We start from the raw sequence: 18,558 nt of genomic DNA on the forward strand, positions 1-18,558 counted from the left end.
TAGTATCTTCATTTCCTGTCTAGAGCTTCATTATCAGTGCAGCAAATTCACCCCCAGTAATAGCTTCTAGTACTTAATGATGCCATTATTCTTAATGATACTGTTTTTAGCTACAAAAGGAGTAATTACAGTTCACTTCTGCAGAAAATGGAAGGGAAAAATGTTTTGATTTCTCCTGTCGTTTTGTTTTTAGGACACATTCAGCTAACGTATTTTAGCAGGTGGAGGGAGGTTGAAGATTCCTGTGACAACGATGCCATAGAGAGAATGTACTGTGCCCCAGGTTAGAGCAATCACCTACAATGTTTCACTTGGAAAGTAGATTAGCAGCTTTCATTTTCTCATGTAGTCTCTGTAGCATACAGCTTGAGATCATGCAATATCTGAGTTTTCTTTGCTTCTTTTCCTTAATGTCTTAAAAAGCTACAGGGCTCATAACTGCTTTATTGTTGAACTGTGGTGGTGTTTGTTATGTCATTTCCATAATGTGTAATTGTACTGAATGTCTTATTTAAGCAAGTTAGGAATGTTCTGTTTTCTTCCAGTTATTTCCTGTGTGTGTACATCCTGGTAAATGAAAAGAGCGAATGAGACTGAAAAGGTGACACTAAGACCCTTAAAAATACAGAAATTTATATATGCAAAGGACATGGGTGATGGGGGGAAAACCACAGAGGTTTGAAAAATACAACCCTAACAGGCTCAGAGATGCCTCTGACATTTTTGATGCGCTGCAGTGGGCTTTGAAATAGTTTAGAGAGCTCTTTCCTTAGAACTGCTTTCATCAATCATGAGGGTGATAAAATCAATATCTCTTGGGTTTTTATAGCAAGGATGGCACTTGAAACTGAGCCCTCCCTCTTTTTCTTTCCCCAATTTATTTTCTGCTAATATAGTGGTCGGGGATTTTTGGCAGTGACAGCCAAAAAATCAGGTGTTTCACATACAGCTTCATATTTTAAAAATTTCATAGTTATAAAAGTTACGTTTAGAGTTGAAATTACTATGTTTTTATTCCTATTTTGAAATGCCAGCATAACTTTCTGCTGAGTGCGTGGTCTGGCCAGGCATTGCAAGCTGGCATGCAGGTAGTCCTCAAGCTCAGAGTCTGCAAATGTGCTTAGAAAAATTTAGAATAAGAGTTACCAGCCATGGAAGTTCTGAATTTGGTTTGGCATCAGGTGTTTCTTCTGTGTTTTTGTTCTGCAAGTAAAATGCAGCAAGGAACTGCCTCTGTGAATAAAGGTGGTAGGGTCTCAACAAACTTTGAATGTCAGCTTCTTGAGATAAATAAGAAATAAAATATTTTCTACTCAAGTCAAAAGGGCAGATATTACAGAAAATAATTCTTTTCACCTATCAAAGTAAACCAAACACCTTCGTTCTACTCTCATGCCACTTTTATTCAAGAACAAAATAATTGAGGAATCCCAGCAATTAATGTGTTTGTTAAATAGATGGTTTTCCTGGTTGCCAACATGTGTGACAACCTGTTAGAGAGAGGTGTTTTCCTGCCTCCCTAACCCAGCCTCGAACAAAGCACTCCCCAGTTGTGTTCTAGCAAAGATGGACGTGCAGCCTTTTCCCACCCTGTCATCATTAATGAGCTGTGAAAGTCAAAGCTTAATTTTTCTGTACTTTAATGAGGATCCAAAGAGAGGCTTCTTTTGCCCCCTAAGCCCCAACCAGCCAACTCCTGCAGTAATTAAGTGTTTAGGGAGCAGTTGAAATAATATTTAGAAGTCCCCGAATGCAAGAATAAAGTTTTCCACGCTGTCATTATTTCCACCTCACAGCACAGGTGTGGTATCCATCCGGGCTTTTTTTGCTGAAGTTGCCCTCCCCTCTCTGCCTTCTCTGCCCTCTCTGCCCTACCCCAGGCTGCATTTGCTTTTGTGTGTCTGCAAGGTGAAGATTTGCAAATGCGAGTGTTAGATATATTCAAGGTGGATGAATTGGTACTGCTCCATGATTCTTGCCTTTCAGATTTCTTGATCTTAATGTTATCTCTGTGAAGCATGCTTCTGCTTTAGTGTAGCTGTTACATGTTAATTTTTAGCAGGAGAGTAATACTTGATATAACTTAGCAGCACAAAATATATTTTGGAGCCAAGTGCCATTCTATTGTTGAGGAATGATTCAGTAATGGTGTATAGCTGAGTCCACAGCAGATTTCTTATGGCTAATGCTGCTGGTAAATGTTGCTTTAGAACTTTTGACCAGTGTTAAAAAAATAATCATGTTAATAAGCTTTCTCTAGGTCCCAGCATTACAGGGAGGGAAGCTTCATTTTGATAATAATTTTTTTTTTAAATTTTGAGGAGTGTACCATGTCCCTGGAACCCCTTTATTATGAAAGCATTGTTCCTCAAGCTGCTTCTTGAAATAAGGATTTTGAAATTATATTTGTGTTTCAGTTCAGTACACTAGGAACAAGTTTTTAAGGTTTTAGTATTATTTTTAAGTTTCTTTTTAATATACGTGTTTCTCACAACTTGCTTTTTTTTCTGCTGAGGGAAATGCTGTAGTTTTGTAGAGGTGAAGAATTATATTCCCAGAATTTTATCAGGTCTTGTGATTTCTTACCATAATAAAACACAGAGTCCAAAATAAGTGACTCAAAGTGAGTCTTTATCTTGAATTTTCTTGGTGTTTTCAGGATTGTGTGTTGTGTTGCCTTGCCTTTGAGTAGTCAGCCTTCTTTCTCCTTTTCTCTCCTGCTTGAAGGATGCAGTGAAACTTGACTTGTAAAAATTTTGTGTTTAGCTTGCCGTGTGTTTTTAACAGGGCTCAAGATAGAATAGATTTGGATATGATAACTTGTATGCTACCTGATTTGAACAATTTAGTGCACTCTTTCAACATATGCAAGAAGGGGAAGGCGGCTATCAGTAGACGTTGCTTTTTAGGGTCTGCTGTCAGAGACAGAGAACAGATGATGAGTTTAGGGCTGCAGGGAGGGTGTTTTTCTGCATTGATTTTTGAGAAGCAAATTTTGGAGGCAGAAAAAGGGGAGGATGAATGTGAAATATAAGCATTTCAGGACATTTCAGGATGTCTTCAGTTTGAAATAGGTAGGAAATTGTATTGCAGAATTATATGAAAATTTTAAACATTTGTGAAACAAATGTATTTGAAACAATTGTGTCTTTTCAGTTGTCGAGGTTTCAGATGCTGCTTTTCTGCACTGTAAGTTATAAAGTGATTTGCAGTGAAGTGCATGAAGATGTATTTAAATCTTAAGTTGTTTTATTTGTTGCAGAAAAACATGCAAACTAAATTCTGTAAGTTATATATTGAAAACTAATTGCTGGATGGGTTAGGGATAATGCTGAAGCTTTTCAGAGCCAAGGGAGAATAGAGGTCCACCTATGTGGAACTTGCTTACAGGATCTAGGATTTTGTGTTTAAGACTTTCTGTGTACCAGAGTGTAACCTTGCATTAAGGTAAAGCAAGGCAGTGTTAGTAGAGTGACAGTGATCAGGTGAAGTGCCCTGGTGAAGTGCAGGGACTTGTTCAGCTCCTGTTGTTCTACGAAAAGTAGAGAGGCAATTTGTCAAACAGACATGATGCAGTGCATATATAAAATAACAGAACAACTGCAACGATTATGAATGCAGAAGTGTCAAGAAGACGAGGGAAGGGAGTAGTTTGAAGAGCTGCATCCCGCTGCCTGCGAGCAGTATCATTAGTTCTGTATGGAGTGGCATTGTCATTTTGCATGGTGCATGAGTTAGGAGCAGCTGCAGGAGCGGCACTTCCCGCGGCCGACGGGAGGTGGCATTGCACCATTAATGGATGCTGCTGTCCCTCCGGCTGCCCCGCTTTGCTTCGCTTCTCCTGAGAGCTGGAGACGGAAGACGCGGCTCGTTTTTAGCGATTCGCGCATCAAGAACTGTGCTGGCGAGCTCGCCGTGTGTTACGGTGCTGTTGGTGTGGCTGGGTAACTTTACTGCCCTGCAGTTCTGCTCAGTTTAAAAAAGCAAAAGTTCCTGGACCAGCTCAGGTACCAACAAAGCTGTCTGCAGATGCATAAAAGTAGTGCCTGTGCCATACTTTGATTAATGGCCGAACTAAATCTTTGCTGTTCACCTATGATAAGTCAATGTTGTTTCTCTAATTCACAAGGGAAACGTTGGATTATAAATCATGCCATATAAACTCCACACTGCTTCAAGTAAAACTGTGGGGGGTTTGGCCAAGAATGACCTATTTGCTTTTAAAGAAGAAATTAAGCACTTGTAACTGAGAATAGCTGCTGTGTTAATATGGCTAAGGTGACTGTTGTGAGGTTTATGCGTTTTGTTTCCTTTAACTTTTCTTCTCTCTATAGTAATTTTGTTTTCCGAACATTTTAAAGTGTGCTGAGCAGCTGATGTCTGAATACAAAGTTATTAGCAGATCAGATGAGAATGATTCACTTCTGTTTAAACAGCCCTTTGCTCTCCATGCCCCCTGAGAACTCTTATCACATATTTGTCCAAAAAATCCCCACAAAAACTAACAAAAAAATCCCTTGCTTTATCCACCTGCCTGGTGGCTGATAATATCAGGCATGTATCTCTTTATCTTTTGGTTAATGTGCCTTGGTATTCTGAAGGGGGGAAAATTCCAGTAACAGATTCAATTTACATGGACAGAAACTTGAGCAAATGCCAGCCTAGCAGGGGGGCCATTATTCTGCTCTATAAATAAGTTTAAAAAAGAAACACACACACACACACACAAACCTGTGAATCAACATGTTTTGGTCTAATTGAGAGAAAAGCAAGATAGATGAATTTTGAAATGCAAATTATCACCTTCTGTTATTTTAAGTATTGGTTTTGCCAACATTGTGATCTTAAATATAAAGAGTTGTTAACTTTTAAATACAGTAATAATTGTATTCCATTCTTGACAGTCACAATTTTAAAAATATAATTGGTAACTTTTTTTTTTTTAAACCCCTTCTCAGTATGCTGAATACCTGTGAGAAAGACAGAATTGTCTACAGCCATTGCCTACTCAGAGCTGTCTTCGGGTAAAACAGATTTAAGTTGAGGATTTTCTCATGAAGAGAAATCTTTAAGTTACTTCTTCAGTTTAACCTGTGAAGTGTCATGTTGTGAAAGCAGCTTGCTGGTCTGACATCTTGTGTAAATATGATGTGTGAATGAGATGTTTTATTTACACTCCCTGAGTCCTTGTTCCAGCAGTGGGGATGCTTTCTGTTGCATCCCTGTCGTGTTTTTGGAGGGCAAGGTTTCAGAACTGGGCTGCCTTTAGAGTCTTTTTTTCTTTCCTGTTTAAACAAGTTTTCACCAAACTGTGTACTAAAAACTGGAGATTTGCTGCTTGAGATCCTAAAGCCAAAGGGATCTTAGCTTCATAGAAAATGTAAGTAGGAAACTGGCCATCAGTGATGCATCATATTATTCTGATGCTTTCATAAGCTGTGTGCTATAATCAAGCCTTATTTGCACAAACTAGCAATCACAGAAGCCTACACATAAATATATGGTAAATTTGGTTTTATGTAACCTGTTGTTACTTGTGCACAGTGCAAAACCTAAGCAAAAAGAAGGCTTTGTGTGTAAAGGATTTTGTTCAAAAAAGAAAAAAAAAGACAAAAATGTTTCAATGTGCAACCTTATTTTTCTACTCCCAAATGAAGATGTCACTTTTGCTCTTAAACAATTGAAAATACAGATGCAAAGTGCATCTGGTCACCTAAAATATATGGCATGAAAATAAAAATTGCTAGTTGATATTATTAGCCTGCATGCTATAATTTTTATTTACTGAATAAGGAAAAATATTATTTGCCTCTGTTTACCAAATAGACATTTGATGCAGGAAAACCTGCATATTATTTGCCTATGTGTTTTTCAGTAGGAGTTTGCAAGCACTCATTAAATCTGCTGTTCTCTATTATAGTAATTTAATTTGAGTAGATTGTTTAAGAACCAAAATAACTGTGGTAGATTAAAGTGCCATTGACCCTGAGAGGTGTCGAGGGGTGGGCTGGTCTCGTGGTTATAGTGTAAGACTGGACTTCCTGCTTTTTATCTCTGACTCTGTCCTAGATTTTTGTGTGACATTAATGTCTCAGGATTATCCTAAAAAGAGAAGAAAAAAATCTGGATAGGTGAAGGAACTTTGGGCTTCAAAATCAGAAAGATGAGCTAGCTTGATTTGAAAAGCCCTGGCAATAGGAAACAGGATCAAACATCAACATGAAAAATACATGGCTGGTATGAATAAGGTCTGGAGGTGCAGAAAAAGTACTGATTCCTGTGAGGCTGGGAGTCACAGTTTTGCAGCCACCATTTGGAGTAGGACAGCCCTCTAAGGACCCCAGAGTGTCCCACAGAAAACAATGACAACTGACTGCTCCCAGAATAGCAGAATGCTGTGAACTTGGAGTTGGTAATTGAAAGCATGGGTTTGGGGAGAGCATCACCTGCTTTCTGAAAAAAATCTGATCTCAGGCTTGTTGCTAGTGCACTATGTGTTTCAGATGAAGTACATGGTCTTGAGCTTTTTCTGAGATTCTGTAACCAGAATAAGCAGTAAGATGTACCCAAGCTGTGGCTTTGTAAAAATCAGATGTTTTCGTCTGGCTGTCATAAAAGCCAGTTGTTAACTCCAAAAGAAACTGTGGTTTACCTGTGTTTATTTATGTCTATTATTAGTAGTAGTATTAATATTACAGATGGGACTAAACCTTGAAGATAGTATACAAGATGCCTTGTGAAAATAAACTGAGCTAGCTGGGAGGTTAATTAATGTTTGCTTTGTTTTGATAACAGAATGGTAATAAAACTTCGTCTCTTTCGTCACATGATTATTTTAGAGGAAGTTTTGATTCCATCTTGGGCTGCTAAAACAAAGAAAGAGCACAGTTCCCTCTATTTTTTTATCTTCTTTTTTTTTTTTTTTTTTTTCCCCTAAAGAGGAACATAGATGCTCATATGTTTTTGAATAACTTTTAAATCAAACTTCCTATTTTCATACTCCATTTGACCTTAGCAAATGTTCATTGGACTTGCCTCACTACTTTATTGTTTAAAGACCATGATAAACTTCTTATACTTAAATATAGATGGTTCAATACTGTGCTTTATAAATTGCTGAAGCATTTTAGGCAAAGCATTATGGCCAGATTGCTTGTGGGATGTTTTATTTAGTGACTGTATCTTACAGTATCTTTGGCTGACTAAGTCTGATGAGACTGAATTAGCTTGGAGTTATTTTAGTTGATTCTCTGCAAATGTTTCTTTACATATATAGATATCAAAATATGATAAAATGGTAATCTTTTGAAATTAAGTGAGTGTAAGGTAAATAGAATTTCTAGAGTCTCTAATGGTTTTTCATGCAATGTTTATCTTAATGGCCACAGAAGGGGAAAATGTTGTATTTCTTTTCAGGATGTTGAACAAGTCCAATTCCTCATGAACAATTTCAGACGTGATGTTGTTCAGATGGGTCTCCTTATATTCTTATCAGTGCAGAAATGATACTTGAGAGTATGCTGTTTCTGCTTGGAGTGTGGGGTAAGGAAAAGGGCTTCCTCAGGTTTTGAAATTCTTACCAATCTGCCTTTCTTAATTCCAAGAAACTGTCTTAAGTACAAAGTCTTTCTTGATTCCTAGGTATCTGGGGAAGCACTACATCCACCTAGAGCCAGTTTTCCTGTGAGCTGACTGGAGATGCATTTTTTTTTTTTGATATTACAGTTTCTTCTACAAAATTTTCTATTAAGTTTTTGTTCCTGGTGATTCACAAGCCATCTGGCCTGAGTTGCACAGTGAATGTCTAAGGCCTCCTGTAAGCCTGGCTTCTTCCATGTTAACTATTGTTTGTGTGTGCTGGTCATGAGGCATTATTGTCAGCCTTGGAGGAAACTGGTTTTGGAAGAAAATGTGGCAGGTGTAGTAAAAGCCTTTGAAATCCTTCAGCAAGAAGGGCATTTATTTCAAGATAAGGTGCTGTATAAAGAATGAGAAAATAAGCCTTGGATGGCCATAGCTTTATTGAGAATGTGTGTTCAGGAGAGGGAAAGTTCTGCTTTTTCTTCAGAACTGGCACTTCTGTTTGAAATACAGTGTTGTCAGCTATGTCTCCCTTATCAGGAAGTAAGGTATTGCTGTGTATAATGCAAATATTGAGATAAGTATGGAAACCATAAAGAAATGGCCTTTCAGTTGAGACCAGCTGCTCTTGAAGGAGGGCAGTGCAGGGTAGTGAAGGTGTTTACCCACACCACCTGTCTCTGTCTAAACCTGATAGCATTTTCCAAATCTTCCCTTCTGTTATCCCAGCGGCTGCTGTTGGAATTGCTTTGTGCAGGAATTTAGCGCTGCTGTTGACTTGTGCTGCTTGGTGCTGGATGTCATGGCCGTGCTTTGGGAAGGGAGAAAGAGGAAAGCTCTCTCTTTAATGAAATTGCAGTAAAATTGGAAGAGCTATTGACTTCTTTTTCACCTTACTTTATTATTTCTCTGATTTTCTATTTGAGGATGATGTGAACAGTTTTGTTTTTTTTTTTGCAAATGTTATTCTGCCAGTCCTAGAAGCACCAGCACTGTGTACATGTGTACACATGTTTATTTTTGTACAAGTCCGAGTAAGGTCCTTGATTTCAAGGTTCATGAAGGAAAGATTTGGCACAAATATCCCCATGTTATTCACTTAAGCTTATGTGTCACTGCCATTTATTGTCTAAATTACTTTGCTGATGGATTGAGATGAAAATGTTTTCTTAGTGAAGGCAGATATTGTAGTTCAGATTTATTGCAATATTGAAGCTTTAAAAAAAGCATATGCCCTGTGTGGTATATTACATTAGCCAGCTACTCTATGTCCCTCAAAAGCACTTCATAATCTACAGTTTCTAAATTTTCCCATGATGTTTAGTCAAGATAAAATGCAGTAATATTGATGTGGTATCCTGGACTTATTATGATCAGTATTGCATGAGAAGTCATGTGACCTTTTCGAAGTAAGGAAATGTAAACAACACATGTTTATGTGTAGTATACAGTGATTTTAAAATTTTCTTTGTTTTTGTTTTTCTTTATGGAAAATGCTTATCTTAACCTGAATAAGGAAACTTTGGAACCTAGGGAAAGCAGCTGGAAGGCAAACATTGCATAATAGGAAAGAAGTTGAGCTAAAATTTAGTTTTTGTAAAAAAACGGGACTCAGGTGTTGCCCTCAGCTGAGTTTTCCATTTTCTGTTCTGTGTTGATTCAGATGATTTGTCATGCAACTTTTGCTTGTGCATGAGAGCCCAGGCAGAACCCTTCAGCCCTGGGAGAAATCTGTGTTACTTGCCTGTTCTTAATTTATTCCATTCATGTCATTTTGGTCATGGCCAAAAGTGTATGGAAGAATTCATTGCTGTTCTTGTCAGAGAACTGCAATGACATTTGTTTTGGCTTGGCATATATTGAAAGTGTTCTTCCAATTTAAAATATGGGCTTGGATTTTGAGGAAGTGGACTCTGGTTTGCTTTTTGACTCTTATTCTGTATATGTCCATTTTCTTCATCAGTGCTACTTCCTGTAATGAACAGTTCTGAGAGAGAAGGCAGTGGAACTTTGGTTCTTTAGAGAATTAGATCAGCAACATCTCTGTTTATGAATATAAAGGCAAATAACACCAAAACTGAGTAATTTTTTTTAAAATTTATTTTCCCTGTGCTCTGAATGATATATTTTTTTTCACATTTAAGTATTTTTTCTGTTGGGCTGTAACTCATGAGGCCCATTCCCACTGAACACCTTTGGGAAAAATGGGTTATTTCCTTCTGTAGCATTATTCTAAAATTTCAGGTGTGTCAATATGGGATAATTAATGGAACTGAGAATGTAGTAGTCAATCTTATTAATTCTTGGCTTTGCTATCCTTATTCTGTAATAAGTGTGGAATTTAATTTAAAAATAAAAATCTTCACTTGTTGGGAAGAAAGATGCCTTGAACTGAAAAGTTCGGTTTAGTAGGTTTCACTGAGAAATGCTGTGAAAACCTTTCAGCAGCTGGTTTGTGTGGAAAGGCCCAACTTTAGGGTTTTCATGTTTTTTCTTTTTTAAAGGATAGTTACCTAGATCTGCCTTTCTGAAGGACTTTAAAATTAAATTGCAAGAACAGATGTTGATTTTTACACAAATTCTCTCAATTTACTGTAATTTCAGCTTCATCTGGGTGCTCGCATGGGATCTTAAAGCATTTTAAAAATGCATGTAACTATCCTGATACAGTTCCTCATGTGATAGCTGTTGCATCTTTGTAAAAGTTTCTTGGTGCTGATAGGAGTATTCATCTGTGAGGAGCAGAATAAATTCTGATGTGGGGCACCCTTGTAGTGACTCATCGGTCATTCCAAGGCCATTAAACTTTTCAATGTTAGGGATGTGCTACCTCAAAAAATGATGTCCAAGCCATCCTTCCTTGTTGCTCTTGCAACAGCCGCCTGAGCTGAGTTCTGTGAGGTGCTGAGTCTCTTCCAGCTTGTGTGGCAGCCCTCTGCACATCCCTGAGCTCAGCGTGGCTGTGCTTCCCTGCCTCTGGGGAGCTCTGGTCCCTCTCCCTGACCCTGGGCTGGGACTCATCTGGAGCTCTCCTTGGCCATGCTTATGCTAAGCTCCAGAAAATGATGAGCAGGATTTTTCTGCCCATGCTGCACTGCTTTTCACAGCAACAGCTATGTGACTGTATGCTAATTGTTGTCCTCTGCTGGGGAGCTGGTGTGGCTTTTGCCACCAAAGCTATTTTAGTGCAGCTTCTGCATTTTTTGACAGTCAAAATGAAGATTTCATCTTCATTGCAGTCTGGTTTTCTGCCTGTTTTAGAGCAGACAGCGTGGTGTGTTTGTATTTAATAATTTTTGTACTTTTAAGCCTGAGTCAGTGAAGGCCAAATTTTCTGCATGCATCATGCTACTGAATAGGTGTGTGTGTGTGTATGGCCAGGGATTGTCACCCCCATCTCCCCTCCCTGCTGTCCCTTGTGCATATAGCCTGTGCAGCTATAGCAGTGTTGGGTTGGATGCAAGGGGAAACAACTTTTCATACTAATGTACAGTTTGGGCTGGGCTCTAGCAACACATAGTGACTGGCTGTGGTTATGCTGTGGGAAGTAGATTTGATATCTCTATGAGACCATTGTGAAAAGCCTCCCATGGTGATCCCAGTGTGGGTTAGCCATGAGACAAATCCTGTCCTCTAAGACAAAACTGAGGCATGCAGTAGATTACTGCACCCTTCCTTGTGCTGCTTTTCTGGGTGTTTTAGTCCAGTCCTATCTGTCCAGCTCTTCTGGCCAGAGTAAATTCTCTAAATATGCTTTGCTTTACTGTCATTGTCCAGAATAGAAAAATCATAACTGTAATGCCTACAAATCTCGAAAGTGCCTATGTGTGCATGGAAAAGACAAATTATGCATGAAATGTTTGGTGTTGCTGTGCTTGAACAATGCAATCTGTAGGTGGCTAAAGGGCTAACTAAATTGCAGGCATAATGAAAGCTCTGTGGTATTTAGTATATGTTCTGTCAGCATTAAACAGTCACCTTGAATATATGTTAATTTTGAAGGTGTAACTGACCTTTTTAATATTAATTGAAATGTCTCATGTTTAGAGGTTGGTGCTATCCTAGAAGAGACAGAAGCCTGTGACTGGTGGAGCCTGGGTGCCATTCTTTTTGAACTCCTCACTGGGAAGGTACGGCTCGGGGCAAGTGACTCGATAAAAGTGACTTCTTGGCCAGTAGTTTGTCACAAGTGGTGTGCCCAGGTGTGATTCCCTTGACTGTGTTTCTCAGGTGAGCTCTGCCAACCTGAGCACTCTCAATTTGCTTAGTCTGCATGGGACCAGAGAAACAAAATATGCTCAGCCTTCAGCAGAACAAGTTAATAGAGCTGTACCAAACCAAGGACTAAAAAAAATAACCAAAACTATGCTGGCCTCTTAGCTACAGTGAAATCCAAGTTCATTCCATCTGTACATGTACAAAACTTTTGCCCTAATACTTCCAGTATTATTTCCTGAGGCTGTGTAGAAGCCGTATGTTGCTCTTACACTTTAATTCAGTATTTTGAGACAAGAAGTGCTCTGCCTAATCACACTGGTGATTGGTTAACAGCTCTGCATGAAGAAAGCAAAGTCCACCAAATTCCCAGGCTCTTCAAATTTGAGTAATAGAACAGCTTTAAGATGTAAATGTTCTAAAGCTGTATCTCAGGGAGCTCATCAGCACCTGTAGACATTCCTCCCAGAACCAGTACTTCATACTAGGAAGCACTGAATTTTGGCTTTGTGCGTCAAATTTGCATGGATATTAGGAGATAATCCAACACTGCAATTTTGAAATGAATAAATATGCCTTCCTGCTTTGATTAATTTTTTCCATTTTTCCTTTTCTCCTCTAGTCTCTGGTTGAGTGCCATCCATCAGGAATTAACACTCACACTTCTTTGAGTATACCAGACCATGTATCGAAGGAGGCCAGATCACTGATTCAGCAGGTATGTGAGGGGAGAATTTGTTTTTCTCTCTGTGCATGTGTGGATGGGACGAATACTTACCTACCTAATTTGTTCTGGTGAAGTAAATGTGAAGCCAGAAAGCTGCTGATAGGAACATGGATGGCTCTTTTGTCAGCACTGATGAATTTTGCCCGGTTGTTTTGTTGCATTTGCAAACTTTGACTTCTGCTGCCAGCTGGGTCTGTAGAAAACTGAAGTGCTTTACCGTTTCTTCAAAGAACAAGTTTGGCAAATGCTTTGGAAACACCTGCTGGTGATACATGAACACTTCAGGAATTCTGCCCTAAATGTTCATGGAAACATTTGTAATGAACTAAAGTAAAAAATGCTGATGCCAATTCAGCAAGATAGCTCAAAGTGCTATGAAACCTGTAGCACACTGATTAGAAGTTATGACCTCGCTGTGGTTGAAAGTCTGTAGCTCTCCTCCAGGAAACCTTCTGGATGCCATTTGTTAAGAAAAGTACTTCCAATGGTGAATCCAATGACTTTTGTAGTCAGAAGATAAGTGGTAGGTTGGACAAAAGGTGAAATAGTAAAATACAGACAAACTTCCAAACTGATATACCATTTTTAAATTAATGGGAATAGTACTTGATGGTTTTAGTTTACTCTTAGCTTTAGGTAGTCATAACTGAACTTACACTACAGGGTCTTGATATTCACTTAGTGCAATCTTCCTTTTAGTTAATTTTGACATAGCTGTGGAAGTGGTGCCTAGATCTGACCTGTTCCACTTGAGAAAAATAAGTGACATATGTGAATTGTGCTGTTCAGCTTTGAAGAGGATCTTGCTAGTGGATGCATAAATAATGGCATGACTTAGTTATAGTTTTGAACAGAGCAGAGTGGACAAAGTATTTCTTGAAGAAAACAAAGGAAACAGATTTTGAAAATTCAGTGAGTGAAAACACCCAGTGACAGATGGATTTCTGTTACTGTGAAATGATTAGTGGAAATAGAACTGTACGTTTGGACACCACCTATTTTGACTAAGTGACGTGAAATCATTGAAGGTGAAAGTACATGTTTTTGTATTTCTAGCAAAGGTAGGAAGGGAAATGACTGAAGAAAAATCCCATTTTAATATAATCTGCAGATGCTATAAGAGACAAATAGCTGAGGGAAAGCAAAATTGCATTTAATGAAGGGAATTCCTCCCATTAAGACTAGAAGACAAATGAAGTCATCCAGTCCATGTGTTCCTGCCACTGCAGGATTGTTTTTTGCTGTAGGCTAATGTATTGCCTCTTTTTACACATGCCAAAGAATGGTTCTTTTGCCACTGGTGGATTTAAGTGGCAAATGTATTTTTGCCACTCACAGCTGTGTTACAAGGCCATATCTGTTCAGAGAGCAGTCTCCCCAGTGCCTGTTAGGTCAAGCTGTCTAGTGTAGGGTGGTGACTTATCTGGAAAAGGTTTGGCTATATGGAGCAGTAAATCACATTTTTGTTGTGTGACTATCCAAGGAAGCTGCCATTCATTGTTGAGGAAGCCTTGTCAGGAAAAGGAAGAGAGCTCTCTTGGCATGGATAGCAATTTGTCATTGCGACTTTCCTTCCCCCCACTGCCAAGGGTAAACAGGTCAAAACATCACAGAGTAGCTCTCCGGGATCAGTGTTCAGCTATACAGAAAATCGTGTCAGGAGTTGTCTCCTGCTGTGGCTTCCAGTCCAGGTGACTTCATGGTAAACATCTTCTTCATTAAGCCAGCATCTGAAAAACAGAGATTTGTTTGTTTCTGCTGAAAGATAAAGTTGCTTTTTGATGTTGGTTTGGTATTTTGCACTCAGGTTTTTTTTATTCAACTTCTACTACCAACAAAATATGCAGTGTGGCTTTTCAATAGATGTCTGTTTCAGTTTACATTTGTTTTCTGAGATTAAAGTTATTTATCTGGAAGGAAAACACCAGAAAATAACTGACCATGTGTGATTTCCCAGGGCTGGTGCTGTCTGTATTCCCAGGGAAGGCAGAGATACCCTGGCTGCATCTGTGGCTTGTAGGAGATACCAGAGCAGCACCATTCACTGTCAGCAAGCTACTTTTACTGTGTGACACTATGACTGCAATAGCAGAGCCATCTTAAAATGTGTAAATTCCTATGTTTATGGATGTAGGCTCACTTAGATGTTGACTTCATCAAGATATGAATACACATTTTTCCAAGTGACAACTGGGAGAAGTTATCCTATTAACTGTTGCAGAAAAAGCAAGCAAGAGATCATGCCTTTGTACTGGCTGTAATTGAATAGAGTATAAACAGTTCTTGAAAACTGCAAAATATGTTTGTGTGTCTTTATTAGTCTCTTTGGAGTTTACTCTGCATTCCCTTTTATATGGATTGGTATCTTTAAACAGATGTAAATATTGTGATTTCCTTTTCACATGAATTCAGCATGTGATGTACAACTAAAAAGCAAACGAGGTGCTGAATTTCAGGAAATTTCCATGAAGCCATTAGGCTGTTTTGTTTCTTTCACTGGGGTTTTGATTTTTCACTTTTAGGCCATTTGTAGGACTCTTTAAAACTTTTTTTTTTTTTTTTTTTTTTTTTGGTTAGGAAATGGAGAGCTGGCTATGTTATCCTGATATTTTAGGATCAGCTCAAAATTTATGAAACGGAAAGTTACAGACCACTATCCCTTATGTAGCCATAACACAGTTGTGTGAGCAAAGGTTAACATGAAGCAAAAGCAGCGTCCAGAGTTCTACTGATGCAGGCTCTGGCTGCTGCTGTCTCTTTTTAAAATGAGGTTACACTTAAAATGAAGTCCCAGTGTGCAGTGCTTCAGGGAATTGCATGCTGTGATCAGTAGTCTCTGAAGACTGTAAGACTGAGACTCAAGGAAAGGAGAGTCTTCTTCCATTTACTGGATTTTAAGAATTTCAAGTATGCTCTTGCACTCTTGAAAGTAATTCATAGAGCAGGAAAACGGTAGGATGTCCCTTACCTTAGACCTTTCTGGAACTGTTAAGCAGTTGTTTTTGTTCTTACTCACTGGATCATGTGTATTTTTCTTTTATGTCAAGCTTTTGCAGTTTAATCCTGCGGAGCGTCTTGGTGCTGGCGTTGCTGGTGTTGAAGATATCAAATCTCATCCATTTTTTGCCCTTATAGAATGGGCAGATCTGCAGAGATGAGAGACATGTGCCCTCTGAACAAACTCAGGGCAACTTTCTCTGGCACAGGAGCACCCTGACTCGCTTCCTTTGGATGTCTCAGACCACTTGGACGTAATGGCTAAAGGATGCTGGAGCAGCAGAGCCAAAAGTGAACACTTTTAACAGGAATCACTGGTTGTACAGGGTGCTGGCTTTTTTTTTTTTTTTACCACAGCTGGTTGCTACGTGTGTATGAGTCCTTTCATCAAAGGAGGGTTTGTGAGGCAGCTCCTGGAACTGCCAGCCTGCCAGATAAGCAGGGGCAGCAATGTCCTCCTGGTGCTTTGTCTGGTGATGGAAGTGTCTGTAGACTATGCCAGTTGAAAGTATTTTTTTATTGTTTCAATAGACCATTTCCCTATATTAAGTGCAGCTCTTGGGGGGATAGGGAAGGAAAAAACAAATAATTTATTAATGGTATATGCTGAAGAAAATACTAAATAAAATACTAAAATGCTATATGCAAAAGTTGACACATTAAAAATAATATATCCATTAAAAATTAAGAAAGCTATTGCATAATACTGTGGAATGTGTCTTGAAAATAGCATATCATTTCCCACTCTGGAAAGAGCATATAAAAGGCAAATAATGCTGTCAAATGTTGTACTTTGTTGGCTGGCAATGTCTGTTTAAAACTCTTGACTCTGTTGTATTTGATGAGCTACATGTTAAAGTCACTACCGCAAGGGAAATCTTCTTTTCCTCAGCTGGATAAACACTGCTTTAGCACTCTAATAAGGAGCAAGAACACATAACACTAAAAAAATATATAGATAAAAAAGGAAGAACTCTTCTCTCATCGCTGCAGCCACTGCTTTATCACTTAATGAAGTTTACTTCCTCTAAGTGTCCTATTTTTAGCTGCTACTTCAGGAAAAAGCCCCTTTCTGCTCGTGTTCTTGTGCTTGAGGAAGCTTCTGAACTCCCTTGTTTGTTTGTTAATAGTCTTAATAAATCAAAGAAAGCCTTCACCCACTCTGCTGCTTGAACAGGAAGAAGCCTGGGATTTGCTCATGCCAAATGACTAAGTGACATCTCTGAGCAAACCCTGGTGGGTAAGACTTGGGCAGGAGCCAATTAGCTGACCTGTTTGTTTGCTAGAAACGTCTAGAGGATGGGACAAGAATATAAGACATGCAGAATATTTTGCTGAGTGCTGCTAGTGCTGCTGAGCAGCCATGCCTGTATGGGTTCCTGATGTACAAATGCTGTACACTGCAATGTACAGATTATGGATCCATGGGTTTTTTCCTAAATATTCCCTTTGCTTGCACACTTTTTTCCCTCTCCTTTTCTTCTTCTGCCCAGCTTTATCCAGGGAACAAAGGGCAAATTTCTTTGGGAAAGTGAGGTGACAGCAACGATTATTGAATTTACAACCAGAGGGAAAAAAAAAAAAAAAGTGTCTTTCCATTTGTATTTTAGCAGTATATTTTATGGGCACTCCCAAAAGTGCATCTGTACAGTCTCCATCTGTTAGACACGAGACTGATGTATTCAAATAAAGTGGAAAAGGAAAATGCTTCACTTAAACAAAGGAAATCTGGAAACTTTTTTTTTTCCTTTTTAAATTATTCCACTCCCCTCTTTTTTTTTTTTTTTTTTTTTCTTCCCTTTCTTGTGATCACCAGGCCAGCAGAGGGGCTGTCACAACACTGCAGGTTGTAAGCAGGTCAGTGGTATCACTGCCTGCCCAGCGCCGTCCAAGATTACATCACTTGCAGAAACTGTGTTTCAACCCGCCACCCTCTGGCTTCATAACAGGAACTCCCTCAGGTGAGCCACAGGAACAACTTCCTGTGCCGAGCAGCTCGGAAATCTCTGATGCAGAGACCAAGCTGATCCCCAGCTTCCTTCCAGCTCTGCCCTGGCTGTCACTTTGGAGAGGGCTCCTTGTTCAAGGAAAGGCTCCCTCCCCTCGGCCACCTGACTCCCTCCCTGGGGCTCTCAGGCCCAGCCACCAGATAATGCCTGTGTTGATCTGTCCCATTGCATTTGCCTGCTGATAACTGTACAAAAAAGTATTTTCCATGTTACTTTGAAATGCTGTTGTGTTCAGGCTGTGCCTGTGTGCTGACTGTAAACAAAGGCAGGATAAGATAGCACAGGAGCACAAGCTGGTTTCTGTGAGCAGCAGAAGGAAAACCCTGTTCTGGCAGAAACCAGATGATCAGTCAGTCTCACGGCAAAGCATTCAGTTTAGTTAATGACACCAAAATATTTTTTTTCAGGTATGTTGGTAGTGAGGAAATCTAGATCATGGAGAGTAGAAGGAATGGCAGCATGACTTGCCAGAAATGAGCCTTTGAGATGCTACAAGTATTTGTAACATTACCAGTGACTCAGATAATTGTTTTGTCAAGGGAAGCACGGTCTGGAGTTAATTGCACAAAACCAATCCTGCTTCTATTTTTATTATTTTTTCCTTGAACATGTATCATGTTGTATTGGTGTTTACATGTATTCCTTTAATAAACAAAACCTTTCAAACCTAATTCAGACCTTGCCTTTCTGAATTTCACATTTAATTCTTGAAGATTGACCTTACCTGATCAGTGCTTTTTGTCCTTTGCTCTAATGAATTAATTAAATGCTCTAGATGCCTTCTTTTTGGTGCGTGTTACAAAGCCCTATGATGCACATCTCCATGTGGGTGACTGTTCATTCCCACTTCCTTCTGTTACACCTAATAGCTAACAGCAAAACAAATCAGTGCTTTTTTCTTTCTTTTTTTTTTTTTTTTTTCCCCCACAGGAATTAGCAACAGTCTACGTAAAACATAGTAAAATAAAACTATAGATTTTCCTGTTCTCCTGTGTGTATGGCAGATTACACACTTGGGGCATCTCAAAG

The 18,558-nt window shown here is 39.1% G+C and overlaps 1 protein-coding gene across 1 annotated transcript in view; it reads left to right on the forward strand.

Moving 5' to 3' along the window:
- Positions 1-18,200, forward strand: part of RPS6KC1 (ribosomal protein S6 kinase C1) — an 82,770-nt gene extending 64,570 nt beyond the window's left edge. The window contains exons 13-16 of the mRNA XM_056488237.1: positions 194-283; positions 11,629-11,711; positions 12,419-12,514; positions 15,571-18,200. Of these exons, the coding sequence (XP_056344212.1) occupies positions 194-283; positions 11,629-11,711; positions 12,419-12,514; positions 15,571-15,681 (380 nt within the window). The 3' untranslated portion in view covers positions 15,682-18,200. The remainder of the gene's footprint in view (positions 1-193; positions 284-11,628; positions 11,712-12,418; positions 12,515-15,570) is intronic.
- The last annotated feature ends 358 nt before the right edge of the window (positions 18,201-18,558 follow it).

The sequence above is a fragment of the Oenanthe melanoleuca genome, chromosome 3 (assembly GCF_029582105.1).
Source record: "Oenanthe melanoleuca isolate GR-GAL-2019-014 chromosome 3, OMel1.0, whole genome shotgun sequence".
Taxonomy (NCBI): Eukaryota; Metazoa; Chordata; class Aves; order Passeriformes; family Muscicapidae; genus Oenanthe; species Oenanthe melanoleuca.